General features: G+C 38.6%; 1 protein-coding gene across 4 annotated transcripts in view; it reads right to left on the bottom strand.

Moving 5' to 3' along the window:
• The window catches only part of PI4KA (phosphatidylinositol 4-kinase alpha), a 66,167-nt gene that overhangs the window by 4,616 nt on the left and 34,579 nt on the right, over positions 1-26,972 (bottom strand). For all 4 annotated transcript variants that reach the window (XR_008469204.1, XM_054219904.1, XM_054219903.1 and 1 more), the window contains 33 exons: positions 25,729-25,837; positions 25,072-25,208; positions 24,009-24,142; positions 22,898-22,980; positions 22,551-22,621; positions 22,309-22,433; positions 21,821-21,902; positions 21,013-21,096; positions 20,542-20,631; positions 19,202-19,321; positions 17,491-17,583; positions 16,981-17,137; positions 16,578-16,705; positions 15,169-15,327; positions 14,754-14,905; positions 14,124-14,231; positions 13,284-13,411; positions 13,084-13,203; positions 12,347-12,426; positions 11,979-12,172; positions 11,164-11,254; positions 10,806-10,973; positions 10,202-10,255; positions 8,824-8,944; positions 8,392-8,521; positions 6,186-6,256; positions 5,241-5,313; positions 5,050-5,120; positions 4,378-4,487; positions 3,654-3,758; positions 3,062-3,187; positions 2,620-2,740; positions 1,789-1,948 (listed from right to left, as the gene is read on the bottom strand). Coding sequence is in view for 3 of the 4 variants with exons in the window: in XM_054219904.1 (XP_054075879.1) it covers positions 1,789-1,948; positions 2,620-2,740; positions 3,062-3,187; positions 3,654-3,758; positions 4,378-4,487; positions 5,050-5,120; positions 5,241-5,313; positions 6,186-6,256; positions 8,392-8,521; positions 8,824-8,944; positions 10,202-10,255; positions 10,806-10,973; positions 11,164-11,254; positions 11,979-12,172; positions 12,347-12,426; positions 13,084-13,203; positions 13,284-13,411; positions 14,124-14,231; positions 14,754-14,905; positions 15,169-15,327; positions 16,578-16,705; positions 16,981-17,137; positions 17,491-17,583; positions 19,202-19,321; positions 20,542-20,631; positions 21,013-21,096; positions 21,821-21,902; positions 22,309-22,433; positions 22,551-22,621; positions 22,898-22,980; positions 24,009-24,142; positions 25,072-25,208; positions 25,729-25,837 (3,755 nt within the window). In the remaining variant the exon portion in view is untranslated. The remainder of the gene's footprint in view (positions 1-1,788; positions 1,949-2,619; positions 2,741-3,061; positions 3,188-3,653; positions 3,759-4,377; positions 4,488-5,049; positions 5,121-5,240; positions 5,314-6,185; positions 6,257-8,391; positions 8,522-8,823; positions 8,945-10,201; positions 10,256-10,805; positions 10,974-11,163; positions 11,255-11,978; positions 12,173-12,346; positions 12,427-13,083; positions 13,204-13,283; positions 13,412-14,123; positions 14,232-14,753; positions 14,906-15,168; positions 15,328-16,577; positions 16,706-16,980; positions 17,138-17,490; positions 17,584-19,201; positions 19,322-20,541; positions 20,632-21,012; positions 21,097-21,820; positions 21,903-22,308; positions 22,434-22,550; positions 22,622-22,897; positions 22,981-24,008; positions 24,143-25,071; positions 25,209-25,728; positions 25,838-26,972) is intronic.

The following is a 26,972-nucleotide window of genomic DNA, read 5'->3' as shown; positions in this document are numbered from 1 at the left end:
TAGAGAGTGATGAGGTCTCCCCTCAGCCTCCTCTTCCTCAAACTAAACAGTCACAGCTCCTTCCATCGCTCCTCATAAGATTGATTCTCCAGGCCCTTCACCGGCTTCGTTGCCCTCCTCTGCACTCGCTCCAGCACCTCGAGATCTCTCTCGTATTGAGGTGCCAGAACTGGACACAATACTCCAGGTGTGGCCTCACCAGTGCTGAGTACAGGGGGACAATCACCTCCCTCCTTCTGCTGGTCACACTATTTCTAATACAAGCCAGGATGCCATTGGCTTTCTTGGCCACCTGGGCACACTGCTGGCTCATGTTCAGCCACTTGTCAATTAGAACCCCCAGGTCCTTTTCTGCCAGGCAGCTCTCCAGCCACACTTCCCCAAGCCTGGAGCGATGCGTGGGGTTGTTGTGGCCCAAGTGCAGGACCCGGCACTTGGCCTTGTTGAAGCTCATACTGTTAGCAGTGGCCCATCGTCCAATCTACCCAAGTCTCTCCGTAGAGCCTCCCTATCCTCATGTAGATCAACGCTCCCGCTTAGCTTCGTGTCATCTGCAAACTTGCTGATGATACACTCTATGTCCTTACCAAGGTCATCAATAAAGATGTTAAACAGAAATGGTCCCAACACCGAGCCCTGAGGGACACCACTTGTGACCGGCCGCCAGCTGGATTTAACTCCATTGACCACCACTCTTTGGGACCGCCCATCCAGCCAGTGCTTGAGCCAGCAGATCGTATGCTCATCCAGGCCATGAGCCGCCAGTTTTTCCATGAGAATTCTATGGGGGACAGTGTCAAATGCTTTTCGACAGTCTAGGTAGACAATGTCCACAGCCTTTCCCTCGTCCAATAATCGGGTCATCTTGTCATAGAAGGAGATCAGGTTCGTCAGGCAGGACCTGCCTTTCCTAAACCCATGCTGACTAGGCCTGATCCCCTGCTTGTCCATCATATGACCTGTAATGGCACTCAAGATGATCTGCTCCACGACCTTCCCTGCTACCGAGGTCAGCCTGACAGGCCTATAGTTTCCTGGATCCTCCTTTCTGCCTTTTTTGTAGATGGGTGTTACATTTGCTACCCTCCGGTCCATTGGAACCTCCCCAGTTAGCCATGACTTCAGGTAGATAATGGAAAGTGGCTTGGCGAGCACGTCTGCCAACTCTTTCAGCACTCCTCGGAGTCCTGTCCTCCTCCTGCCCACATGCAACATCCTCTTCATGTAGATTTATTAGTGCTCCTGCATGTTAAAGCAAACCTTGTTTGCTTGGTGTGGTGCAAGATAAAGTTGCAGATCTTTACGGTGACTGGCTGGCAATCACAGCTGAAGAGCTGAGCTACCAAAACCCCTGCATATTTTATAACAGAAAATTGTAGCACTTTTTCACATCTCCTACCTAAGTAACTCTACCTGAAATGGTGATTAATGTGATTGTCCTATTTGGGAAAACTGGAAAGATTTTGATTCTCCTGCATTTTCTTACGGCATACTAAATTGTGTAAGGAAATGTGTGTAACAACACATTTGTAAATTGAATAGAAAGAAAAATGTGTAACATCATATTTATGCATTGAATATGTAAACTTTTCAATATAATATAAGAACAGAAAGAAACCCCACAAAGTTAGGCTGTAAAATTGCAGGACTATTAAATTGTTTCAAAGTTTGCAAGATGTACCAGGACAGTCTGACAGACTCAGACCCCTTACAGACAAGTCATTTATCTTCTCATTTGGTTTTAGGCATGCAAGCACTTCCACTTTTGAGCAGTTAAGAACACCTTACCTGACTGCCAGATAGCCTCTAACACACATCTCCATAAACCATTTGAATGGAGTTGCCTCCATTTTTCCTCCCATTATCATCACCATCTCATCAGTCAGCTTAATGTCAGGCTCCCAGCCCAGATTTCCACCAGGTGAGCTTTCAAACATGAATCCAAAATCTGTGCACAAAAGATAAGGTGCCTCATAAACTTTGCTGATTAACTGTGTGCTGTTAAAGCTTACGGAAGAAAGGAGAGGTGGATTTTGCATATTAATATCTAGTTTTTCTACCAACATTTCAATTCCAACTGGAAAAAAGCTTTGGTGAACTGTAAGAACACCAACAAAAGAATCATCACCATGACATTAGACTAGATTTAAGAATGATTACCTCATATAAAAACTCCTTGCTGAAACATCTGTGCAGTTCCAGAAAGGCAAAGCTAAAGCAGAGGTTACAGCCTCACACAATTTTATAAATTTACTTGTCAAATCTAATTCATCCTCAGACAGTGATGAAAGAAACTCAAAGATACATTTATGTACTTATATATACACACATGTATATATGTATGTATGCATGCATAAGTATGTATATATGCATAACCCATACATATGTGTGTACGGATTCCTGAAGCTGGCAAAACTTTGCGAAGCCAAATTTACACAGAAGCAGCCAGCACAGATAAAATACTGAACAGGCACGAAAAAATCCCATGTATATTTACAAAGCGTGAAATCAGTATATGCATTGATCTCAAAAGGGAAATGGCTTACTGTCTTCTAGGAGCAATACTTTACAGGGGAAGGAAAAGGTAACTACTGAAATTTGAATGTGGATATGACTGACCAATATGAATGATGTGTCCCTTTTTGTCCAGCATGATGTTGCCATTATGCCTGTCTTTAATCTGGAGCAGAAACAGGAGAAGACTATATGCCGCCATACTGCGGATGAAATTATAGCGAGCCTGTACAAACAAGAAGTTAAAACAAATCAGAGAACTTAGAGAATTTAGTAGCTGACCCATCCCAGGAGCAGATACAGCTGAACAAAGTTTTTTTCGTTTTTTCCATTCACGAGTAGTTTGAAGCAATGTTCAATGATATTCTCTATAGATCTACAGCTGCAGTAACTTCTTTAGCTAACTCACTCATAGCTAAAAATGGATTATCAACATCAGAAACCAGATGCAGCATTATGGCAGTCATTATGCAATTATTTGTTATTATTTCTTAGAGCTAGAATGTCTCAGTTGAGATTTTGCTGTGCTTGCCAACTGATATTTTACCTTCTGGAATGCAAGGGTAGACTCATCTCCATATTGCCTTGTAAAGTAATCATACATCCCAAAGTCTGTCTGCCTGCCCAGCTGGTCACGGGATGTGCAGTCAGGAATGCATTCAATAACACCACACTGAAGGGGAAGAGCAGAAACAGGTCTGTAAAGCACGCTCCCAACATATATTTTGCTCATGGCTTTTGGCAGTTATACAGGTCCCCTGGGAAATGTGGGGACGCCTATCAATCACTGAATACAGAATTTCTAGTTTATTCATAAAAAAGCGTATATCCAGTTTTTTAGGACTTCCACACAACATAAGACGAGCTCTGTGACTTTCCACTGACTTGCATGATGTAGTCCCAAAAATCAAACAACAAACATGAATAATCACAAGCAGCAAAAATTCAGAGTCAAAAGCTTTAGAAAAGCAGAAAGCAGGGCAGCAAAGACTCTTTCTGTCGCTGGTACTCCAAATATTTGGCGTAAGTGATGTGGGGAGTATTTCCTTGCAGTATGGAATTTTTATGTGCGGTGGAAGAGAAACTCTTTTTTATCTAGGAACTATTTTCTACAGCAGTACAGTTAATTGCCCACTTACCCCAGGAGCTGTGGCCACCACTCTGTATGGAAACACAAAAAGATCCAGGCCTACCAGCTGAAATATGTTCTTGAAGAGATCGATGATTTGTAAAGCTAACATGTCCTGTTATACAAGAAAAAAAATTGCACAAGCATTACAGGGGTTATGGATCGTAAGTCAGATTACAAAAATACTCTGAGGAACTCTGAAGTGAACACCAAGTTACCCCAGCAGGTCTGCAGATGTGTGCTTGTGCACACACTGTGGCTCTGGGGGACATCAAAGAGGGAAAAAATAAATGCTATTTAAGTGAGTAGTAAGCAACATCGAAGATACAACTACTGACCTACGAAGAACAAACTTTTCCATCACTCTTTGGTAAGAGGGCTCCTAATAACTCTTAGGGATAATGGCTAGCATTCCCTCTTAATCAAAAACAATCAAACTTCAATGTACAGGATATGACCTTGGAAGTTACTGCTGTATTACCAATAGTTCAATCGAAAAATAAACTCCGAAAAAGAATTTTAAGTCATGCAAACTGTCTTGAAAGGATGGCCTTTGTTTCGAAACCAGAATTTCTGTAGTGGTACAACACAGTTCTCTCCCTCAGTCCATAAAAAGTGGAGATTCTAAAAGTTCCAAAGAAAAATATTTCTATACTAAAATTATTTTCTTCTTACATATTTTCACCTACAAATCTGTCTTCTACAACTGCAAAGCCTGACTGATAGCTTTGTACCTGTCTGCAGTCATCGCCCACTTTAAAGATAGCTGCCTGCCAACAGATTTTCTTACTGTCCACCCCTTCTTCTGCACTTTCATCTATGGAATCAGAACGACAACGCAGACCTGCAAGAAGAGTACAAAGCAAAACCCAGACACAGACTTTAATTAGCAACTTTATCTGCAGTCAAACACACAACATTTCACTGTAGGTGCACTATAGATATTTCTGCCTTGCAAGGTGAATACCATAAGATGGTTCCTTTTGTCTACTGGAACATATCAAAATATTGTTCATGATTTACCTGATTTTTGCCTGAATTGCATTAAGCTAGCCAGCTAAAGTACCCCACAAAATTTATTATGAGAAAAAACTGCCAAAATCTGGAGTTTGCTACAGTCTAAAAAACAGAAAGGCAATCAATTTATATGTTAAAATTTCTTCAAGGTACTATGTGGCTTGCTTCCTGGGACTTTAGAAAAAATTGCAAAAACAATGGATTTAAGTTTTCAAAATTTTCTTCTCTCTTCCTTTGATGCAGTTTCATTTCTGAGCTGAACCATTGCAGATAAAGTTCAACATGTAAATAATTTTACTACAGTAGTACAGGTCACTAAAAGCAGGAAAGTTTAAAGGAATTGCTGACACTTAATCAGTGGTGTCAATGATTAAGACGCAGTTACTAACCTTCTTTTTCAAGCTCACTAACTCCACATCGCTTCACTTTAAATTTGGCCAGGTAGGGTGCTTTTGCTGCACTGAATTGTGATAAAAACAAAGATAATGATGAGCGCAAGTTAGCAAAACAAGAATTTCTAGAAAAAAACCCACTTAATATCATGAATTAACTTAATGGGAGAATAACAAGTGCATGGTACCTCTGCATAGGAGTTCCTGATTTGTAATCAATGTCCAGAACGATAGCTTCAGGATTGCTGGGCAAGTAACAGCCTGCAAAATGGAGCAGAGAGCTAAGAACAAATCCACTGGCTAGTGCGACAACGCAAGCTGGAGAAATTCTGATGTTTAGCATCTATAACTTCAGCACACAGTTTTGAATTAAATAAAATGTTAGAGATAAACTGGAGATTACAGTCTGTGAGCCACGAAGGATGCAGTATATCCTTTGCATTAGTGAGTGACTGGCAGAAACAAATACAATACAGTTTTGAACTAACACTGCAGAATCTGTACCACAGAAATGTACAGACAGAACTTCTCTTACGATAGTCCCTAATAAGATGTGGCAGCATGTCCCAGTGCACTAGGAAGGGCCCTTAGCAACCAACACATGGTAGGAGAATGGAGACCTGTTAGACAGAGAGCAGGAAAAGCTGTAATCAAATTCCATTTTAAAGAGAAGATTCAGATTGGGAAAACATAGGTTCAAGGTTTGAAAGGGCCTTCAATGACATTTCAAGGGGAATGCCTGATGGAAGAAAAAGGAGAATGAAACGAACTGGATGTGCTCCACTCTTGAGATAACATGACTTCTCAAAAGCGCCTCATCTTTTTTGAGAAGAGGGTGGTCCAAAGAAAAAGAACTTATTTATTTTCCCTCTTCAGACATATATTTCTGCTTTGATTCATGGTGTGCGTTATGTAACTTGCTCTTGGGCAAGTTTTGATGCACCATATAGAAATTACTGGGTGGGTAAAAATAATGTTTCTAGAGAGAAACAATCCAACTGTGACAGAAAAACAGCCACCACCAAAATGGAGAGCTGCCACTTGCAGAGATTTTAAGGTTTGCTTGCAGAATATTCAGTACTCATATTCAACACAAAAAGCCCACTATATTATAGGATTAAATCACTTCTTACCAGGCTGCACTTTCACCTCAGATAGCGCACTCAAACAAGCTTTTTTTCTTTCATCTCCTTTAGGGAATGGCCTAGAAAGACGAATGATATTTTATTTACCTGCATACTATACATTACTCTATGTACTAGCCTCAAATTTGTTTCAAACTTATACAACCTTCACTAAAAACGTTTCTTCCTCTAATGACAAAGATCTCTTACTTGCACCACTTCTAGGGAACTTGCAGGCTCAGTACCCAACCAGAACATTTTCTATTTTAATGAACGTTATAGTCTTTTCTTTGTAGATTTAACACTGATTTGACATACAGGTTGTTGACAAATGCAAACAGCATAAGAGATGTGAATGGAATATATGAAGGCTCTTCCTTATACAGAATTTGAGGATAATTATACCTTTGTAAGCCCCTCTTTAGTTATACCAATACAATTTTCCCTTGTGGAACTTATTCTAGAATAAAAACATCGCTAACTAGAAAAGGACAAGCCGGCAAAATGCCTATGCAATTACACGGCTAATTTGTTCACACACTTAGCATGAATGCAGGTGTCAACTGAATAATTGGTAACACGGTTAACGATTGGTACGTACAATTACCCAATTTGCACAGGCACTTGTGTTAGCCATCTATTGAAGTCAGTCACACAGCTGCGTGCTCACCTGAAGTAGCAGCATGCAACTGAAAGGTATTACTTATGCTCTAGTTTTAAGGAGTACAGCAGATTACTGAAGCAGCAACATAACACGTAGGATAATGAAATCATCACAGATGATACATTTATTCATTTATGCCATCTACAAAGCAAACAGCATCTCCTCTATGTTGTCTTTACATTGGAGATGCACAAAAACCAGATTCATTTTAAGGCTAGGGTGCAAAATGCAATGCTTTCAAAGCACAATTATTATCAGTCACGTAATTATGACTTCACATTAACAAACAGTGGATTGATTTTATTCTAAATATCAAGATATTCAGATCCTAATGCCCCCTCTTTAACTCATCCTACTGGGTGAAAACATTTTAACATGCACATAGAAGGCACCTAATATTTTATTGTTTCTGTGATGTAAGCCTGATGCCCTTATAACTGGTGATTTGCAAAGCTTCATTTTAAAGGAGCTATGTTCCAGGAAATACATTTTATATGACTTTCAAATACTTTTATACACCAGAGAATGTGTTAAAAATATGCAATGAAACCACACTTACAGACTTAGAGCTTGTGTGCTGAGCTGCTGCCATCCACTGGCAAGCTTTATAAACGTTTAATTACGTATCTTACTGCAGTCTTTACAGTGCACAGTGACAATCTCTCTATGAGCAGGACTTGCAGTTTTAGGAGATCAACAATCCCGTGTGTATGACACCAAATCTTTCTCCATAGCCACAATTTATGATTGAAGGAAGAAGACTTACATATGCAAAAAGAACAATCGTCTTTGTATTACACTGCACAATGAAATCTCTTTGCAAAGAGAAATGACAATTAAATGGGAGTTTCAGCAGAAGGTAACCCATTTATCTATGCATGAGGTTTTTTAGGTTTGTGGTGTGTTTTTAGTCTGTTTGTTTATTTCAAAACTCCACACAAATATTGATAGCAAGTTATAATATGCAAGAAAATGACAGTCAATTTGGTAGACCTAAACAGAGAAGTTCTGTTTTTCCTGCCTGAACCAATCTCTGCTTACTTTTTGAGGAGGACATTGGTAACATATACAAAAAGCCAATGCATGATGCAATGTGATAACTAGACTGATGGGATTTCAACTAGGACAGGAGGACCGATTGCTTTACCAATTCCATTACTTTTCTGTGGAACCTCATTCCACTATTACCAACTACAATGTATTTGAAAAAATCAGATTAAAAACTAAAGTTCAAATACCTAATTATCTACTTCCAGAATAAAAAGTTATAGTTGTTTCAGACAGACTGCTAGCTCAGAGTTTAAGCACCGAGATCAGGGCAGGTATGAATTATGTCTAAAAGTCAAAGTAAAATCAGCCTTTCCATCCTACTACAACTCTTAAATTACATTTAAGAAAAAAAATAATCCATTTCTTATCATGTAGGTAATTAATTCTGTTTTCAACACTATCCCAATACCCCTAAAAACAACTTAGCCTCTTAATCAGGATGCTGGTAATTAACAGAACAGTAAGCCCCAAAGAGTGCAATTTCTGAATTACAATACTTACTTGATAATGGCTGAAACATTGGTGATTTTATTAAAGAAATCAAATTCCCGTTGGTAGAATTCCTTGGCTGGGCCAGATAATGAGCCAGTTATTTCCTCTACTAGCTGCTCCAGAAGTTCCCCGATGTCAGCTGCATGTGAAAAAGGAAGCTTTTGTGTCAGTGGCTTATTTCAGAAAGCTAAATGATATGGGTGATGGAAAGAGACACCCCCAGATAGCATTCAGAAAAGGTACTGATGCAAATATTGTCACACGTCTTTTGACGCATTCTATCAGGTAGAACGCTTATACAGAATGGGCCCTACCTCTACAGATAAAAGAGAAGTTCCTAGCTAAAAGGATTCCTCCTGCCACGAGAGAAGCAGGAAAGAGATTTAGTCTCAACTGAGACAAGGAAAGGAGTCAGGCTAGATTATATTTTAAAGCACTCACGATCTTTTTGGTGTCCTTCTTCATCCAGGTAGATATTAGTTTTCATGTTCCAGATGAACTGGTGAGCCAGGAGCTGGGATTTGGCAGCTGCCCACAGGATGTATTCTCTAACATAACCCATCTGCAACCATATCCAGCCCAGTAAGTATCAAAGATGATTACAACTCTAGCAGACTCGATTATTACTGCTTCTAACAGCTATTCTTTAAACTCAAAAATATTTAATGAATGGAAAGAAGACCTCTGCACTCTCATTCACATTGCCAATAAGACCTTTGAAAATGACAATGTATTTTAACAGGTAGCGAATTGACCTAAACTGTTTTCAACTTTTATTATTGACCTATTCCATTATTCTAACCAACCTTCTTTCCGCTTCTGTGTCATTTTCTATCTGTTCTACTTGGATTTCAAATCTCTTTGAGTTTAGGGCATTTTCTAGTTTCTGTACAAGGCACAGTGGAATAGAGACACTGGTCTTGCTTGGCGTAACCAAATGCTTCTGTAATGCCAGAAATCTAGACAGCACCATACAGACTGCGCACTTTAGTGGCAAGAACTGCACGTGCTGGCACTGTTCCTCAGAAATTCTAGAAAGTAAGAACAAACTTACAAAGGAAGTTTAAGTGTACAAGGGAATCCTATTAATTCCAGAAGTTGCATTCTCTTTCCTCTACTTGCGGCTACTTCTGTAGTCTGTAGAGGTTTATATGTTTGACTGATATTATCAGACAAGACGTCTGATGTTCATGCTCTGCATTGCACAGGACACTTATCTATGCAAAGTTCTCAAATAATAACTAAATACAGTTACCTACACTACTGACTAGGGATGTCTTCACCTGAAAAGAAAGCACTGACCAGAGCTCACATACCTTATGGGCAGATAACAACGATCTCACATTAATGAACTCTGAACTTTGTCATCAAGCCTTACTTCTGGCTCCTGCAAGATGAAGCTAAGATCCAATTTCATATACATGATGGAGCATACGACACCCCTAGATGTCTTCTCTGGTTAACTCCACAGCAAAATGATTAAGGATAGTGATTTAATTTCACTACTGCTTGTCTCACGCAGACCTTCAAAAGCTTTATTCAGGTAAGAGTCCTCAGCTGGGGTTTCCCATAAAAAAAATTCTCTTTCCTGACAGACGAGCTACATAACCTCTGGTTTCTCAAATTTACCTGTGCATAAGAGAGGTGTATCCAAAGCAAGCCAGCCTCTAGAGACAATAATTTTTCCACTATGTATTAGATATAGGACAGTATTAAGCAGCATTGGTTTAAGCTGAAATTTTGCCTGATTTGCAGTTTTAAGTGTAAAAGCCGCTTTAAAAATCTGGTTTGTTCATACACAGCTGTTTCACATCCTCACCTTGTCATACCGAAGTGCCTGAACAATCTGTGGAATGTAGAATAAAATGGCATCCTGAAAGAGAAAAGATGGCAGGGTTTTTACTGTTATTGTTTTTGTGGTCGGAAAGAAAGACAGGTCACATGCACAAAGAAAAGCTCCCTTCGGTTAGCTGATGAACAAAATTCCACTGCCTCTTTACTTTAAACTACATATATGCCACCTCCTCAAATCAAAGTATTTTTCTGTCCTGTTACTCCCTTAAAAAATATCATTAATAATCATGTCTTTTACACTCCTCCTATAAGTCTGACAAGTGCTAAAAATCCAGCCTTCTGCTGCTTTAGAAGAAACACCTTTCCACTGAGAGAAGATTCGAAAGGAATGATTTGAGAAGAGCAATCTAAAGAATTCAGCTTAGCGTGATTTACGACAAAAAGTTGCCAGTACATGAGTGTTATGTGGGACAAATAACTTTAACTTTTCATCCCAATCTATTCACATTCTGCAATGTGATGTGCCCGTTTATCATACATGCCTCTCCATGGTATTAAAATGAAGCCTGTGGCCATAATGACTAGGGACATTACTTTACTTGCAGTGTTAAGGGTCCCTTGGAACTCACCGGAGGAAAAGATCGTAGGACTTTAACACCATATTGAGCTGTTAGAGGATGAGGTGGATACATGCTTGAAAAATAGGAAAGGCCAGTCGGTGGATCTGTTGGTGCCCAGCACAGAACATGACTGAGCTCAGGTGCATCAGCGTCAATTGTATGCCAGGTAACCAGGTACTGAAAAAGAAGGTCAGACACATTAGGATTTTATAGCACTCAATAATGTCTAAGTAATACATATCAGACAGTAATGCTATAATTGAGTTCCACTAGATCATACTGTGTTAACTAAAGACTGTATTTTCCAATATATCTGAATAAAACGGGCACACTGGGGCCCTGTAACAGTATAAATATTCACAAGTACCTTTATTGCTTCAGGAACATCACTAACAGCTCCTGGATCCAACCGAACCAGACGGGTCACTTCTGTTCCAATAGCTTCAGTGTTCTTAAATCTAAGTATAACCAGGAATACAAAACCATTAGAAATTTTTGACGGCCTCTTCTATTTATGTGAGGATGAGGACAGCAAAAGGCAGAAAAGCATATGCTTAATAAACAAAGAGTCCAACTATGAAATAATGCACACTGAGGAACCAATATGCTGTCAGGAACAACCAGTCCTCACCCAATGCTTTTGTATAAACCACTAGTATTTTAGCCCGCTTTTAGATTCTTGGCTGAAATATACTGTCTGGGATTCTACAGAAACCAGCGTGCAGAACTCTGCTTGGCAAAAACTATCACTGTTGTAAGGGGGAAAGAATTTCCTTTCCCTTCTGGAGCCGACTATGCTAATTCTCCTATAATACTTATTAAAGTGCAAGCCAATATATAGCTAGAACACTTCATCCAAAGCTACTTTAGCACTGTTTAAATGCTGTGCCTGCTAATGGGTTAAATGCTATTGAGAACCAAGCATGATTTCTTCTGAACAAAACACCATCTAAGTGTTAGTGAAGAATGGGTGGCAGGAAAGGACGCTGGACTCTGCTAGAGCCTGAGCCAAATGAGTATATTAAGTAATATAGTTATTTTAATTTCAAAGGTCTCAACCAGGTATGAAAGTATGCAAGGGGGCTGTAAACAAGAGCGAGTGCCATCAGTACTTACAGTGTAAGTACTCGCCCAACTCCAAGGCAGCAGTAATTACACCCGTTCTCTGTTGAAATATCTCACCTGGTAGGCAGCTGTACAGCAAGATGAGGAGAAATGCTCCAAGCCAGATTTACATTATCCTTCCATTGCTTCTCACTAAGACTGATATACTTAGACCTCCAGTTTGCTACACTGCTCTCTCCAGTCTGATCCAACTCTAGCTCAGGGGAAGACAGTGGATTGTACCATGTGATTAAGCGTTCAATCTCAGTAGCCTGAGGGAAACAGGGAGGGGGGGGGAAAAAAAAAAAAAAAAAAAAAGAGAGAGAAGTGTTTTCTGGAAGAAGAAAAAAAAACACTCCCAAATCTCATACTTTAGTTTATGTATCCTGCAACAACAACAGGGTCTTAGAAATTCATACAGTTTCCCCGTTCTTCTGATGACCCACCAGCAACGACAGCAGCAGTGTTCTTCGCTTCATGTAGTACTTGTGTAGCTGCGTACCTCTGTTAGTCTTCTTAGACATTCCTTGAGAAAAGGATAAAAATAGTTTTCAGTGGCTTTTGTTCAGTATGTTAAATGGTGCTTTCAAACTGTCCACACCTGGCAACATTAATACACAAGAACAGAATAACCATAGAACACTTGTAAATTTAGGTAAGAGTGACTTCAGAAAGTCAGCACTGCAGCTACTCATTGTACCGTTGTTCTCTGAACACATGGAATACAACAGGCTACAGAGATATCAATTTAGCAAGTGCTGCATTCACTTTAGAAACACAGCAGCCTACTAAAAAGAAAGAGCACATAGTTTATAACTGTACAAAAACACAGTCCACAATCTAATGTCACTCTGCTGCCCCCAGAAAGCACTAGGGGCATGTTTGCACAAACAAAGCAGTTTTCCTACAGGATTTCAATACATCTTGATTTTCAGTCTTACTTCTTCTGCACTAGAGAACTGAACATTCTATCAAAAAAACCCAGCTAATTTCAGAAGTCTGCTGCTTGCTACCAGTGAGACTTTTTCCGCCCCCTCTCTAAAGTTTGGCGCTGGTAATTAAATACCCCACCAGAAGAACAACAGCCAATATTAAAGGTAAATATTGACTTCAAGTAATATCCACATATAAAATATGCTATAAAGTTGTCTGCAATTTTAGGTGGTTACCATCAAAAAAATACCTGATTTTTTAGATATGGTTGACATGCCACTGGACAACGGGTAAGTATTTATCCATCCTTGTGTAGCCTGTTGCCGAGATCCAACGTTGATATCCAGGTTGCTCCTGGTGTCTTGATTATCTAACAACAGAGCACAGATCTGACGTAGAACACAATCAAAGAAACAACAAGCTTTTGAAACGGCACACAAAGGAACTCACCAGGCGGCACGAGTTGGCTGGCTGTCAGATACTTCTTGTCTGAGAACATCGCTGTCCAAAACTTGATCAATATGCTGATATCCTCACGAAGCCTCTTTTCCCCTTGCGTAGGGAACTTCGAGGGACAACTTAAAGAAATCACACAAATAACGTGATGTTGAATGTATTAGAAAAAAACAAAACCCACACAAATCTAATCAAGTCATATTTCTTATTCTGACCAGAATCTACAAGGATGAGAGTACACATCACTACGTTTTATCCTCGTTGCTTTATTCTGTCTGACTGAAGAGTACAATCTTCTTACTACAAGTGAAAATTAAGCAGCAGTCTGTCAGCATCTTGGATTCATCTGAAATTTAGTATTATGACTGACTGACCGCCTCACATTCAGACATTCCTATCAATTATGTTCTTTTCTGTTGTGCCCATGTCAAACGTTGAAATCAGATTCAGTGTGGGTGTATTTTCAAAACAGCGAAACTACATTTTCAGCCACACACTCTGTAACAGCAATTCTTTAAATCTTATAAATTTACATACAGTTTTGAGCATTGAATAAACACCAAAATAAGGAAAGACAGAAAAGAACAGAAATGATCCTGAAGGTACTACTTTATAAACCTAACATAACTGAAACTTATATCTAAGCCTTTCTGAGATGGTTTATGAACTACACAAAAGCACAAGGAAAAGAAAAGTTTCTGTTAAAATGGGTGAAAAAGGAAAGGAAGAAGTTAAATCACTAGAAGAGAAAGACAGCTGCTGCTTTGAAGTATCACAGAAGGTTCAGGAAATCACACACACGCTGTCAGTGAATAGTTGCAAATAAAAAAGTACCTGAAATAATCAAAGGCAGTTGAATAAATCTTTTCTCTCAAAACGTTTCGAATAGTTGCATTTGGAACCACATCAGCATGCAGCAAAGACAACCCCAGAGTGAGTAACCTAATAAGCAAAATAAAGAATGAAAATTTTGGCATTCCCAAAATGGTGACCAATGCAACACTATACAAACCACAGCTATAGCTGTAACTCAGTTCAACTCATTGAAAGGTGCCTGTTTCACAGCTCTTAGCAAACTGTTTTCATTATTGTCAGTCTGCTCCTAAAGCTGTAACTACTGAACCACAGGAAGTTCAAGCCTTCAAGTCACAAAAAGTGAAAACAATTAATGGAGCAAAATTATCCCCAACTGATACACTGACCGGATTCACAATGTGGGCAATTCACTATATGAAATTATCCCATGAAGTCTTCTGAAGCACTAAAAATTACTTTCAAGGTAGAGTTAGCTACCTCTACTTTGAAAACACAGCTCAGCCTCTACACAATTCCAGGCTTTTAAAGGAATTTTCACCGCTTGAAGCCAAGGAGAAGTTATACATTTCATGTTTAGTTTCTTCCTCCCACCCTTCTATAACCTTATTTCTTCCACCAAGGAAAAAAAAACAACAAACCACTACTCACTTAAATCGGGGTCCAATTGCTGCCACATGCCGATTCAAACTGCCTTTCGCCCCTCCAATGTTCAACGAAAGAGACCGCTGGAGCAGGCTGGAGAAGATCTCTATTTGGTCAGAACTGCAGTATTTGGCTATTTCAAATCTCTGCACCAAAAACTGAGAAAGAGAGAAAGACGTGCCATGGTTCCTTTGCCCTTTTTTCATCTCAAAACAACCCAGTCTTTTCTGTTTCATGCACCTTTCTTCCCCTCGATTATTATGCTCATCTAAAAAGAGCATGTCTCCTGGCTTTGAGGCAGAAGGACTACCATCATGACTCCACTCCCTTTCTGAATCGTGAGAACAAGGAGTGCAGAGTAGCTTAATCACAGCATCACTGCAACACCACCATAGGCAGGCCATTCAGCAGAAATACACACCTCTATCCAGATGTAATGTGGAGTCACCTCTGGCGGACAAGGCCTTGGTTGGCTCTCTTCTGAGGCTGCTAATGGATCCGCTTCTTTCTGCTCAGCAGAAAATAGGCCAACTTTCTGCTCCACTGTCATTTGCCAGGCTCCTGCCATTTCCCGCATGAACTGCAAAGAGGAAGCTAACAGTACTTCTTGTTTCAAGAGCATCTTGTTATATGGGAAGAACAATCTTTCTCCATAGTGCACACAAGAATCTAGTACATCAACTGAAATTCACTGCAATGTTAACAGAGACGCAGAGACAGGTCTATACATCACACCTGAAATAAAATGTTTCTTTCACCTCCTGAATTACGAAGGGAAGAAAGGCTCCCCCAGAAGTTCAGCAAGTAAGAAAAAAATTAAAGGCAAGAGCAGACAAGAGCTCTGCTTTGTTGAGGAGACTGAACAGTTAGATCACCAGGTGCCTTTCATCCTCCCGTTCTACTAAAGGTTACTCTCTCCAACACCAGGACAGCAGAGAAAAGAGTGTGCCAGGCTCTCACGTACTGCAGGACGCAGTTTGGCCCATGACCACGTGCAGCTGATGAAGCACACAACATAAAGATGCCACATAATTCACTTTTGCTGAACCTGCTCTAGAGAGCAGCATCCTCTGGTAGAAAGGAGGCCCTGCATGAAAGGGTGCTTATCTGATCTCCTCAACAAGACAGAAAGAAGTTTCCCAAAAGCTTAAGAGAAAACTGAAACCGATGCTTAAGAAGTTAAATGCTGAAATAAGCATGAAAACTGACCTAAGTATATTTAGACTGGTAATTTTTTTCCAGGAAGTGAAACACACTGCACTCACTAACTGGAGCAATTACCAGAGGCAGCTTCCTCAGCTGAGTGTGGGCTGTCACTACACCATGCTGAGTTGTTTTATTTCTATTAGATTCATCCCCACCTCACAAAACACAGCTGGTCTAGCCTGTTACAGGATCAAGACACTTGCAAGCCTATTTTTTTTTATGCAAGGGTGCAATGCCAGATACCAGAGGCTCTGACTGATGAGCAGGGCATTGATTTCTGTTTGTTTTAAAGCACCATTCTATAAACTGTGTTATTTAGAATCTGAGTCACGAGCAGCTCGGGCGTCTCAGCAGCAAAGTAAATTGTACAGCTGAGATCCTAACAGATTTCCTTTACTACATAATTCCTGCTGCTGAGAAAGATCCGTTTCCCACAGTCCACTTTGTGAGAGTGCTCAGACTTCCAACAACACATGAACAGAGACTTCCTGGCAGGCTAAAGCGATTAGCCATGCATTTAACATCCTTACTTGACACAGATTCACAATAGCTGTCAATCTCTCAAAATCTTCTCTCTTACCCCCTTTGCAGGGACACAGAAAGAGGTGTTAAATCGGTTCCTACCGGCACTTCTATTCCATTCTTGGCAGCAAGCAGCCACTCCCAGCAAGCAATTGCTGTTTCCATGCCATGTTCATTGAACATTCGCAGGGGTCCCCAACACAGATGATGAAGGAGCTGGGGGTCACAGTCTGAAAACAAACATTCACTCAGATTTCTCCAACAGAATAAATAAATGCTTTTCACACCAGCATGAAATTGGTGCGCACAGTATGTAATAATCAATTCCTAATAAACAGCTTCTAGTTTATGAAGGCTTTTCCCCCAATATAAGCCTAACTGAAAACACTCAAAACACAGTTTTGCCTCAAGTCGATGCATACTGGCTTGTATTCAGATAGTTTTTGTAGTTTATTACTCTCAGCATTCACAGCCAGAAAGCAGAACTCCATTTGTTTTTCATTACCTTTGCTGCTTATTAGCAGTGCAGTCAACTTAAACATGGCCTGGGTATAGAATTCAGTATGGCCTGATTCAAGAGCATCATTCAGCTCTTTGACCATCAGTTTATTCAGGTCAGATGTTCGTCCTGTAGCATTTGAGAACTGAATCATTCCAGAAACCTGTAAAATATAATGGGTTTTTCAACAGTATTTTTAGGAATCTAGCTTGATATTGGTCACGTGCTGATTAAGGAACTTCACAGAGACATCTTTTGTTGCTACTTTGCTAAATCTTTCAGCCTTTATCTGCAATCTAAGAACTTTCTCCAAGACCAACAGTAAAATGATCTGTTTAATAACCTAGGAAAATTATACCCTTTATCTTGAAGGAATTTAACTTTAGAGTCTGTGGTTTTGTGCTTATGCACAAAATACTGTGCATACAATAGTTTGCATTGTATGGGACATCATTCCCTGAAAAGCCATGCCAGAGCTCATGGACACTCCACACTTAAGAGAAATCCTGTACTTACCTCCCCTGCATAGCGGTTGCGCAAGTTGAGAGAAGCCATGAAGTTGGAGTAGTCCTTCTTCACACAAGTTGGTCTTTCAGTTAGCTGGGTTGCCTATGACCAGACCACATAACCTGTTTATACCGTTCATATCCAAGCTCTTGTCTTTTTTCCTATTTATACATTCACAGAAGTTTTAATTTTAGTTTTCTTCATACTATTAAAGAAAACAGTATCATGACTATTAGGTACAACAGTACCTAGACCGATAAAAATGAAATAAAGAACTTGTGCATCAGTTATATGTATACAGTGCAAAATAAATACATATTTGTATATACTTTTTGAAAGACCAAAAAAAGCATAAAAAGGGTAGAATCTCTGGGACTGCTGCTCCCTTTTCTTTTCATGAACAGGTAAGGAAGAAGACAGAAGAGTAGAAGTGATTTTGGTTCTGCCCTCTCCATACAACAGCTTGCTGCACTGAGAGTAATGCAGAGAGAGTATTTTGTTCCTGTCTTTAGAAAGTACGCTAGTCATCCATGTTTCCCTTTGCAGAAGCACTCACGAATTTGTGACTCAGGGGTTTCTCCTCAAACACATACAAAAAAAAGAGAAATATTCTTTATACTGTAAAATGTGTTGTTCTGGTTTTTTTGGGGGGGAGGGGGATTTAAGACTAAAATACAAGGCCAGCAAAACCATCAAAAATTCAACACTCCTGCAGTGCTTTGCTTCAGTACTGCTAACAGCATGCTTGGCTCAGCAATGGATAAACTTTTGAGAACTATTCTTATTACATGTATTGGATATAAAATTTGTGCACTATCATCTTTGCATTAGCAATGTCCAATCCCTGGGAATAAAGCAGGAAGAAAACCAAACTGCTAGTAAACCAAAAGCTTTCTGAAAGAGCTTTTGTCACTTGACTGACATGCAAATCAATACAAATACCATTAATGTATTAAGAAAATGAGAAAGTTGTTTCTCTTATTTCCTTCCCAGTTGTAGTTTCTGGTTTCTTCCAGCATAGTCTTTATTCTATCAAGTTTTTCCACCTTGCCCCTTTAGGGAACTATGTGACTGCACTCCTGAGTCCTGGGAGTTCTTTATCCTATTTACATTTAGTGACTAGCGCTGTCTAGAACGACAACAGAGAACCAAAAGGAAATCCTGCTAAAGCTGGGCACGGAGGCAGTTTCAGAACTGCTGCTGGAAAACAAGCTGGCTGATGATACAACAGGTTCTACTGGATGTTTCTTCAGGAGATCAGAAATTACAACCACAAATGAGAAAAAAGGAACTGTAAAAAACTGCATATATGTTTTGAGTGAACTTCCGTAAAACTCAGAGCAAATGGGTGTCACCTGACGCTACGTTACTATTCTAGAAAGCAGCTCATTTCAGTCTTACACAAAGATACCATTTTCAAATCATTAAAAATAAACTACAGAAAACTCTTAAACAGCATTAGAAATAGTTTTATCTTCTTGCTTGCTATCATTTTCCTTTACAGTATTTTACAGAACAACATGATTGGAAGATACCTTGATTTGAGATGGAAATAACTAACATATCTTTCTAAGTAACGTTCAAGTGCTACGACAAAGGTGATTTAGAAAATCTGTGTTATGTGGCTACAGTGAGTGTCATAAGATTTTACTGGCCAGTCCATCCCAACTCACAACACCGCTACACAAACAAACAAACAAGAATCGTGCCCAATACTCACGCCCAGAGTGGTGTTCTGCCTGTTGTAGCCGGCAAAGTGCAAAACGCTTTCTGTAGCCATAGCCAGCCCCGTGTGCTGGGACAAACCTGATACCCAGTTCTGATGTTTGTTTAGGTACTCCTGTCAAAAAAAAACCAACAAAAAAACACAAACAGAAACCCAATGAAAAAAAAGTGTTTGTTGGAAAACTACTGTGTTTTTCAAAACAAGGCAACTCATAAGCAAGTGTTGCATCATTGCAAAATACCAGAACACTCAATTACACACATACCTGACAATAAATGGACTGTCTCTACTGCCTTTTAGGTATTGCTCTCCTGGCAATAAGAAACTCTGAATGTTCTCCTAAACATGTAAAGAGTGAGACTCGTTCCATTTGGTAAAAGGGTAAAGCAATCGAGATAGATACTTGAAGGCTGAGGTCTTCTTTAAAAAGAATCACTGTGCACAAAAAGAACCTTACAAAAGGAAATGCTTTGGACTCCATGGAAGAAGGGACTATAATTACTTATCCTTTTACATGAGGATAGAATCCCTTGAAGTTTTTTTCGGGAAGGAAATATAAACTTTAGGTATAGTTGCAGTGTCCAAGATCTTGAGCCTCCCTAGAAATTCTTTATCAGCATTAAGTTAGGCACCTCTAGACAGAATACTACTCTAACCTGGACTACACAGTTTCTTCAATTATTCAAGGATGAACAGAGTCCTGCATTTTACTGTAGTAAGACTTTTTGTTTACATAAAGGGTATTTTATTTATTTTATTAGCACATCATAAATCGTCTTTTGTAGTCTTTGCCTGTGGTCTTGTGACAGCTTTCCACTGAACTCTGCCACATGTGAGCGTTTACTACACCCTTGTTCAAATTACAGTCTGTAGTTTATAGTGTTCTCAGATATTAGTCGTGTTTCTCTGTATTTAAAAAAACACACAACAAAGACAGAAAAAACATCCTCCCAAGAGGGAAACAAGAAACAAGTTTTACATCCTAATCATACGTTTCAGTCCAGCTGATATTTTCAGCTAATGCACCAGCATTAAACAAACTTTGCTAGGCACAGCATTCTATTATATGAAATTCTGACTTATGAAGTAAATCCAGGGTGATCAACTGTTTACAAAACCATTACTTGCAAGATACACAGGTTCGGACTACATCAAAATTCACATCAAATAAAAAAATTCTAATTATTCTCTGCCAATGCTATAAAGGAGATCTTAGAGCAACAGAAAAATCTAAAACGATGCTTGGATAGCCTCAAAAAAATAAAAAACATCAGATAATTCTCATTTTGAAGATCCATGAAGATCAAATTCTTTCACAGAAGCAGGTTCATTACCTGTAGATGAGATTTTGTAACTGAGGGAGCCCATTTCATTGCTTCTTGCAGAATCATCCCACAGCGCGCAGCAAAATCCTTGACTATACTCTAGAGAAAGCATCAATATAATCAGTAATAATACAGGACATTTAATAAGAGTCACTGGTTTTAATGGTGTAATAAGTAACACAGAGAGTAAGACAGGTTGCAGCAACATGATACCAGTAAAAGTTTCTGTAACTATTAAGTGTACCCTTGGTAAGCAAAGAACCGTCATGTTGCAAGTCAAGTAAGACAATGAGATTCAGAAAAACATGAATATCAAGTGTCATATGGTATGAGAAAAACCTTACCTAGGGAAGTATTTAAAAAAAAAAAAAGAAAGGACCATTCACAGTAGATCACTAATTTATTGCCTCAGCATAAAAAAAAAAAATAAAATAATCAGGCATTATTTTGTTGCTTGATAAATCAAGGAGGACCACCTACCTCTCTGGCTTCATGTGTGTCGGGGACAGTTATTCTATATGGAGCATCAGGAATGTCATAGTATGGTTGGTCCTTATGAATGTCCTGAACAAAACCAATTAATTACTAATTCTCAATAAGATAAAATTCATCATCACTTAACCTGAAGACTACAGGCACGACTCTCTCCAAAAAGAAATTCTGATTCACCAAACTTTTACTCAAATATTCGCTCTCAAAGTCAATCTGAACAGATGTAAGAAACATTTTTATTCTAGTTTGGTTTTCAGTATAATTTTAAAAATCCAAAGCCCTCTCCTCAACATTTAGTAGAAAAATAGAACTCTCTAAAGCATTTCCATCTTCAAAAATACAAATATATAATAAATCCAAGGAATATGGATACACATACACAGACAAGAAAAAAACATAATATGACAACCATAATTCATAAAAAGAAGACAAACCCTTAAAAAAAAACATCAAATTTTTATTTCAAATGAGACAGTTCAACAGTTACAACCCATAACTGGTAATCCTGTGTCTTACTGTTGATGCTAAATTTGACTTTCTGAACCATGTTTGACACCAGCTTTCTAGTACTAGTTTTACTACCAATGGAATAGATGTACACATGCACTCCTTATTTCTCAGAAATTAAAAATGAGATTTTATTAATCTTAGTAATGAAAGCAAAGGCAAATTAAGAACCTAAATAAGTATCAAATAAATGCAAAACAAAGTAAAAAAATTCAGTTCTACAAAATAAAAAGAAAAATGGGAACATATACTTTATTTCCTTAATAGCATTACTAAAAAAGGAACTTACTGCACTAAGAGACAGGGAGAGTGTCTGCAGAATATCTAGCATAGTTTTCAACACAGTTCCACTCCACAGCAAGTGAGGAAATCTAGAGCAAGACAAGATTCAGAAACACAATAACCATGGAGAGCTAAGGAAGGCAATTATTTTCTCAAGAAATGAAGCTGCTCAAAGAGCTCCACTACGTAGCTCATACTCAACAGAAGTCACATAACAGCCAAGCTCAATACAGTCAAAAGCCGTCTAAGAGCAAGTTAAGTAGAGCTAAGTTGAGACTGCATTTATTTCATGGGCATTTTGCTTTGCTCCATCCACAGGAATACCAAGCAGACATTTAAGCATAAGGGATTTCAGAGCCCAGGTTAAAAATACCACAGAATGTTATTTTTTAAGATGTTTCAGCAGAAGTACCAGCCGAGAAATTCACTTGACTGTTGTCATCAACTGCGTAAGTCAATGTGAAAAGAGAACAGGAAAATTAAATCCAAACTCACTTGTCTACGAGACCAGATAAGTATTTGTCTGCAACTCTCCTGATCCTCTTGTGAATATGGTTGAAATTCACAAGCAAGAACTGAGCGTGTCTCTCCAGCTCTTCTTCATTCTCCTTAGTTTTAGGCTAAAAAGCATGCCAAAGAGAAGCATGAAGCTTTTAAGGAAAAAGACAAGCACACTTTCATAAACTGAAATGAGAACATTTATACAAATTTAAAATTTTAGTTTCCATGTAACCTACTTTATCAGCCATCATTGCCAGGAAAGCTTCAAACACCTTATCAGCAACAGCTATCACACATTGCATCATGCCTGAGGAATTGAGAGAAGTGACAAGTTTGATTATCAGTATTATGTCTGCTTTATAAACCATGTTTAACAGTTTAAAAGTGTTTAAGTTTACTCAGCCATCACTGAACTAAGCTGTTTCAAAATAAAACCAGCATTCTTGACAAGAATAAAGCAACAGAAATCCAGTAAACGTGATTTATTTTGTTACATAGTTGCTTCATTTGTTTTAGTTTTGCATGCCTGGAGGTAACTTCTTAGCGTCTCAAGTTGCAAAATAACCCAGACAGGTAATCTTACCAGATTTGTCTTTTTGAATTGCTTTATCCTCAAAATAGCAAAACATGACTTGGAAGCGATCTTGGTCAGTTGAACGCAACACCCTAGGAAAAGAAGAATTTTGTGGGTTGGGTTGTTCTGGGTTTTTTTGGTTTAGTTTTTTTTTTTTCCCACTTTTCTTTTAAACATCTTCAACACAAGTTTATGCACTTCAACATTACAGTACACACCGCACACATACAGTAATTGTTCATTTCATGATGATTGCAAGTCTCTAGTAAGGGTGATATTGCTATTTGTTTCTACATTCAACTAATAGGGCTCAGATCTTAAAATGCTTGTTTGCCACTGAGAGAATAACTTCCACACCTCAGCACTTACACAGTCACCACAAACATATAAACACAGTATAATCTTTGGCACTTCTATAGGCTTTGCATCTGTTGAAGTTGCATACGACAGAAATATCACTTATTAAAAAATTGTTTCTAAAATACAGCCAAGATGTTTCTGGAAATGGTTGTCCCTATTGTCAGCTATTATCAAAGTAAAAATGTGACGGAGAATTTTCTTCCTATTTTCCTCACTGCTTGACCACCACCTCAGCTTTCAGCTACACGTTTCTTTGAATAGCAGTAATAAATACACTTTTAAATGAAAAAAAAATAGTCTGTGAATTCCACATGTTTGATTAGTACAGCCTAATACAAACTGCTGAGGGGGGGAAAGTACGCTACAAAAAATTTTCTCAGCTCCTACATTACACTAATTTCAAAGAATAGGCACGCATCTATGCTGTCCTTCAGAGCACAAGACTCTGTGCAAAGGATACATTACGCTTGCAAGACATTCCTTTAAAGAACCTTTTGGTCCATCTTCTGTTAGTTCTCGTACAGAGCAGATTCCATTTTGGGAGCCCTACTATATTATTCCATCCTTTTTATGTACCCTGCAGATATTTTTGCAGAGATGAAATCCCAGTTTCGGAATCTTCAGTAGAGCTAACGTGACTCAAAATACTGATTCTCACTTATCTTAGTGCCTGGCAAATCTGACTCAAACATACACAGTTTTTAATTTATTTTTTTTTAATTCATCAGTGAAAAAAGTGTGTATATAAATATATATATACCTCATATACTCTAGGCGGTAAACAGAAAGAAGATAGGTAGACATGGCAAAGTCCAACTTATTGATCAATGCTGACACTTCTGGAGGAGGATCCAAGAGATTTATTATGGTACTCCGCAATTCATTTAATTCAGCCTAGAGATGAATACATGAAGTTATCTGAAGTGGGAGTAGTTTGTGTTCTGAAAACATTTGCTTTCAGCTATTACTCTTTTTACTTTTTAACCTTTGCAAACAATATGCAGGGATGCCTCCGTCTGCACACTAAGATCAACCTGCTTCGACCCAGCAAGTTACGATTCTTTAAATACAGAATTAAACAGAATTAAATACTCGAGTCAAGCTCCGTGCTGAAATAACTGCTAATTTCCATGCAGTTATACCAATGAAGAAATACAATTCCTACACTAAATGCATGTAGTTTTGATCAACATCAATTTTGTCCAGCTTCTTAAGCTTCATGGGTCTGTTGTGCTGCTCTAATGTCGCAAAACTAAGTATCTAGGAACAATGCAGATTTCTGTATTATTTGGGAGGAGACAAAGACATTTCATGAACTGCAACTCTTCAGTCCACTTTACACTGCTACTACAAATAGTCCTCAGGCAAAATCTATCCTGCAAATACTAGGGAGAGAGAAGCATACCAGTACGAAGCCAGAGGATAAAAAGGGCAAAAGCTCACTTAAAATTTCTTTGAAAGATTGAATGTGTTGCTTCCTTCCAAAGGTTCTCGTTTTGTTTTTTTTAAACAGTGCAAGTTTTGTCTGTCTGATACAAAAGAGATGAAAAACTATTAAAAGGCTTCCATCTCCACGGTCTTGGTTTCTACACCTAATCAAAATAGTGTAGCTGTCACCCTAAACACTTGTATTAACACTCAATAAAACTAAAACCAAGTAATTTATGTACAGTGTTGTCATAACAGTAGTGTAAAAAAGCTGTTTTTCACTAAAAGGAGGCAGGTTGAACGGGTATTGTGCTATTTCAATAAATCATGGTTACTGTATCATTTAACACTGACAGGCATTCTGGAAGAAGATAATAGAAGAAATTAATTCTTACAGAAGTCACAGTATCATTCTTCATGGCAGAATTGTACTGAAGAACAGATCGAAGTGGTTCTTTGCTGGGAAACGTGAGTAATGGAGACTTGGTGGCAATTTCACATACACCTTCATACCATTCTTCTGGCCAGAGACCTAGAGCACAAGAACAAAGAGAAAGGTGGGGTGGAACAATATTAAGATTCAAAGTTAACTAGCATTGTCAAGCTTTGTACTACTTCCTAGGGCCAGTTTTTCCTGCACTTAAGCACAAACACTCAACACAAGTGATGCATGTTCCAAACATAACAAACATGTTTAGGTAGTTCCAAGTGAAGTTTCTCAATGGATAAGAAGTATCTACCCAATTACCACTGTACCCCACGTGCCTGATCTTCCATTTCAGGACCGTACCTGCCAAAACTCATACTTAACTAAGACTAACCGCTGTATTAAGTACAATAACAAATTGCACTGTGCTGAATATCAGAGCAAAACAGAGCAGAGATATAAGGAAATCCTACCAGAGAAGTGTCGTGTAAGCTGTTTACTTTGTAGTATTTTATGCCTGCAATTTTTCTTCAGCCTACTGTGAACAGTTTGCATACAGTTACCCTTACATTCGTTAACAGTTTAAATGTGAGCAGCAATGTTGCTGTCTTAGAATTTACACTACCTGATCCTTCCACAGCAAATCCCATCAGCACTGAATACAACCAGAAGTCACGGAATAGCTTTTGCAACCTGGGCTTGGCCTCCTTGATGGGTGGCAAGCGTCTAGTGAGCTATCAAAGAAATAAAAATTAACATCAGAAGATGGTGGGAGTTCCAGTAACTTAATTCCATGCGAAGGAATCAATTAACGTACCTTCTTTACCATGATTTACAAAGGTAATATTCTTTGTCACCTATGAAAACTAGCATTGCATTGCTCTTGTTGTACCGAAGAAAATTACATGCTTTTAGAATATCTTAAATGTTAACATCTGAGATGCCTGAAGTAAGAACTTCCTCTGTTTTACACAGGAATAATATCATGCTGATACAGTAACCTCTGAAGGGAATACATAATATTAATATACTATCAACCGCAGAGAGGAAGCGACCATGTGATCCTTTAAACTGTGCTGAAGACAATGCCATGCAGCTTTGCTTCAGTGCAAAGGAACTCAAACCCAAATAAATATCAGTCAAACATACTTCTGGTTGCTATTGTTTATTGGCTTTGTGGAAATACACTGAGGCACCAATTGGGGATCTTTCATTGCTTGCACCCACGCACGCCATGACATCAGTTCTGGGGAATTTACTATCTAAACAAGCAAGTAAAAGAGCATTATTTTCAAGACATTTATTAAAATTCTCTGATACTTTTTGCACAGCAGCTGCTGCCACTGGAGGAGCACAGTTTATACTCCCAGCCAATATGATCACAGAATGGTTATGATATACGTTTGTATAAAATTGCATATAACAAAGTTCATAGTCTGTTATCCTAAATAGCATTAGAAGCACAGGCAGTGTTTAAAAAGTAAAATAAAAAGGTCCATTAAACCACAAGCTTTACTCAATATGACTGTATGTTATTACTGTAAACTTTATTAAGAAAATGTTTCTAACTTGAAGAGATTTTACCTAACTGTACAATAATTCCCTTGAGGTATGAAAGCCAACAGTATTCCAGTGAAACATTATATAAAGCCAACTTTGGATATATTTGTAAATCATAAGGCAGACTGTTCAATTAAAAAAAATAAAAAGAAAAAGAAAACAATCCCTCGATTATCTGAGGGATTGAGGGATTTATCCCAAATTAATCTGAGTTTAAACTGGTAAATGGCACTATGATAGAAAGTTGCCTGTGTAACGCAAATGTCCGCACCAGTATAACAGTGACTAAAGAAGCCTAACCATCACAAC

This window comes from Rissa tridactyla, chromosome 13 (assembly GCF_028500815.1).
Source record: "Rissa tridactyla isolate bRisTri1 chromosome 13, bRisTri1.patW.cur.20221130, whole genome shotgun sequence".
Taxonomy (NCBI): Eukaryota; Metazoa; Chordata; class Aves; order Charadriiformes; family Laridae; genus Rissa; species Rissa tridactyla.
This window is presented reverse-complemented; position numbering and strand designations above follow the sequence as displayed.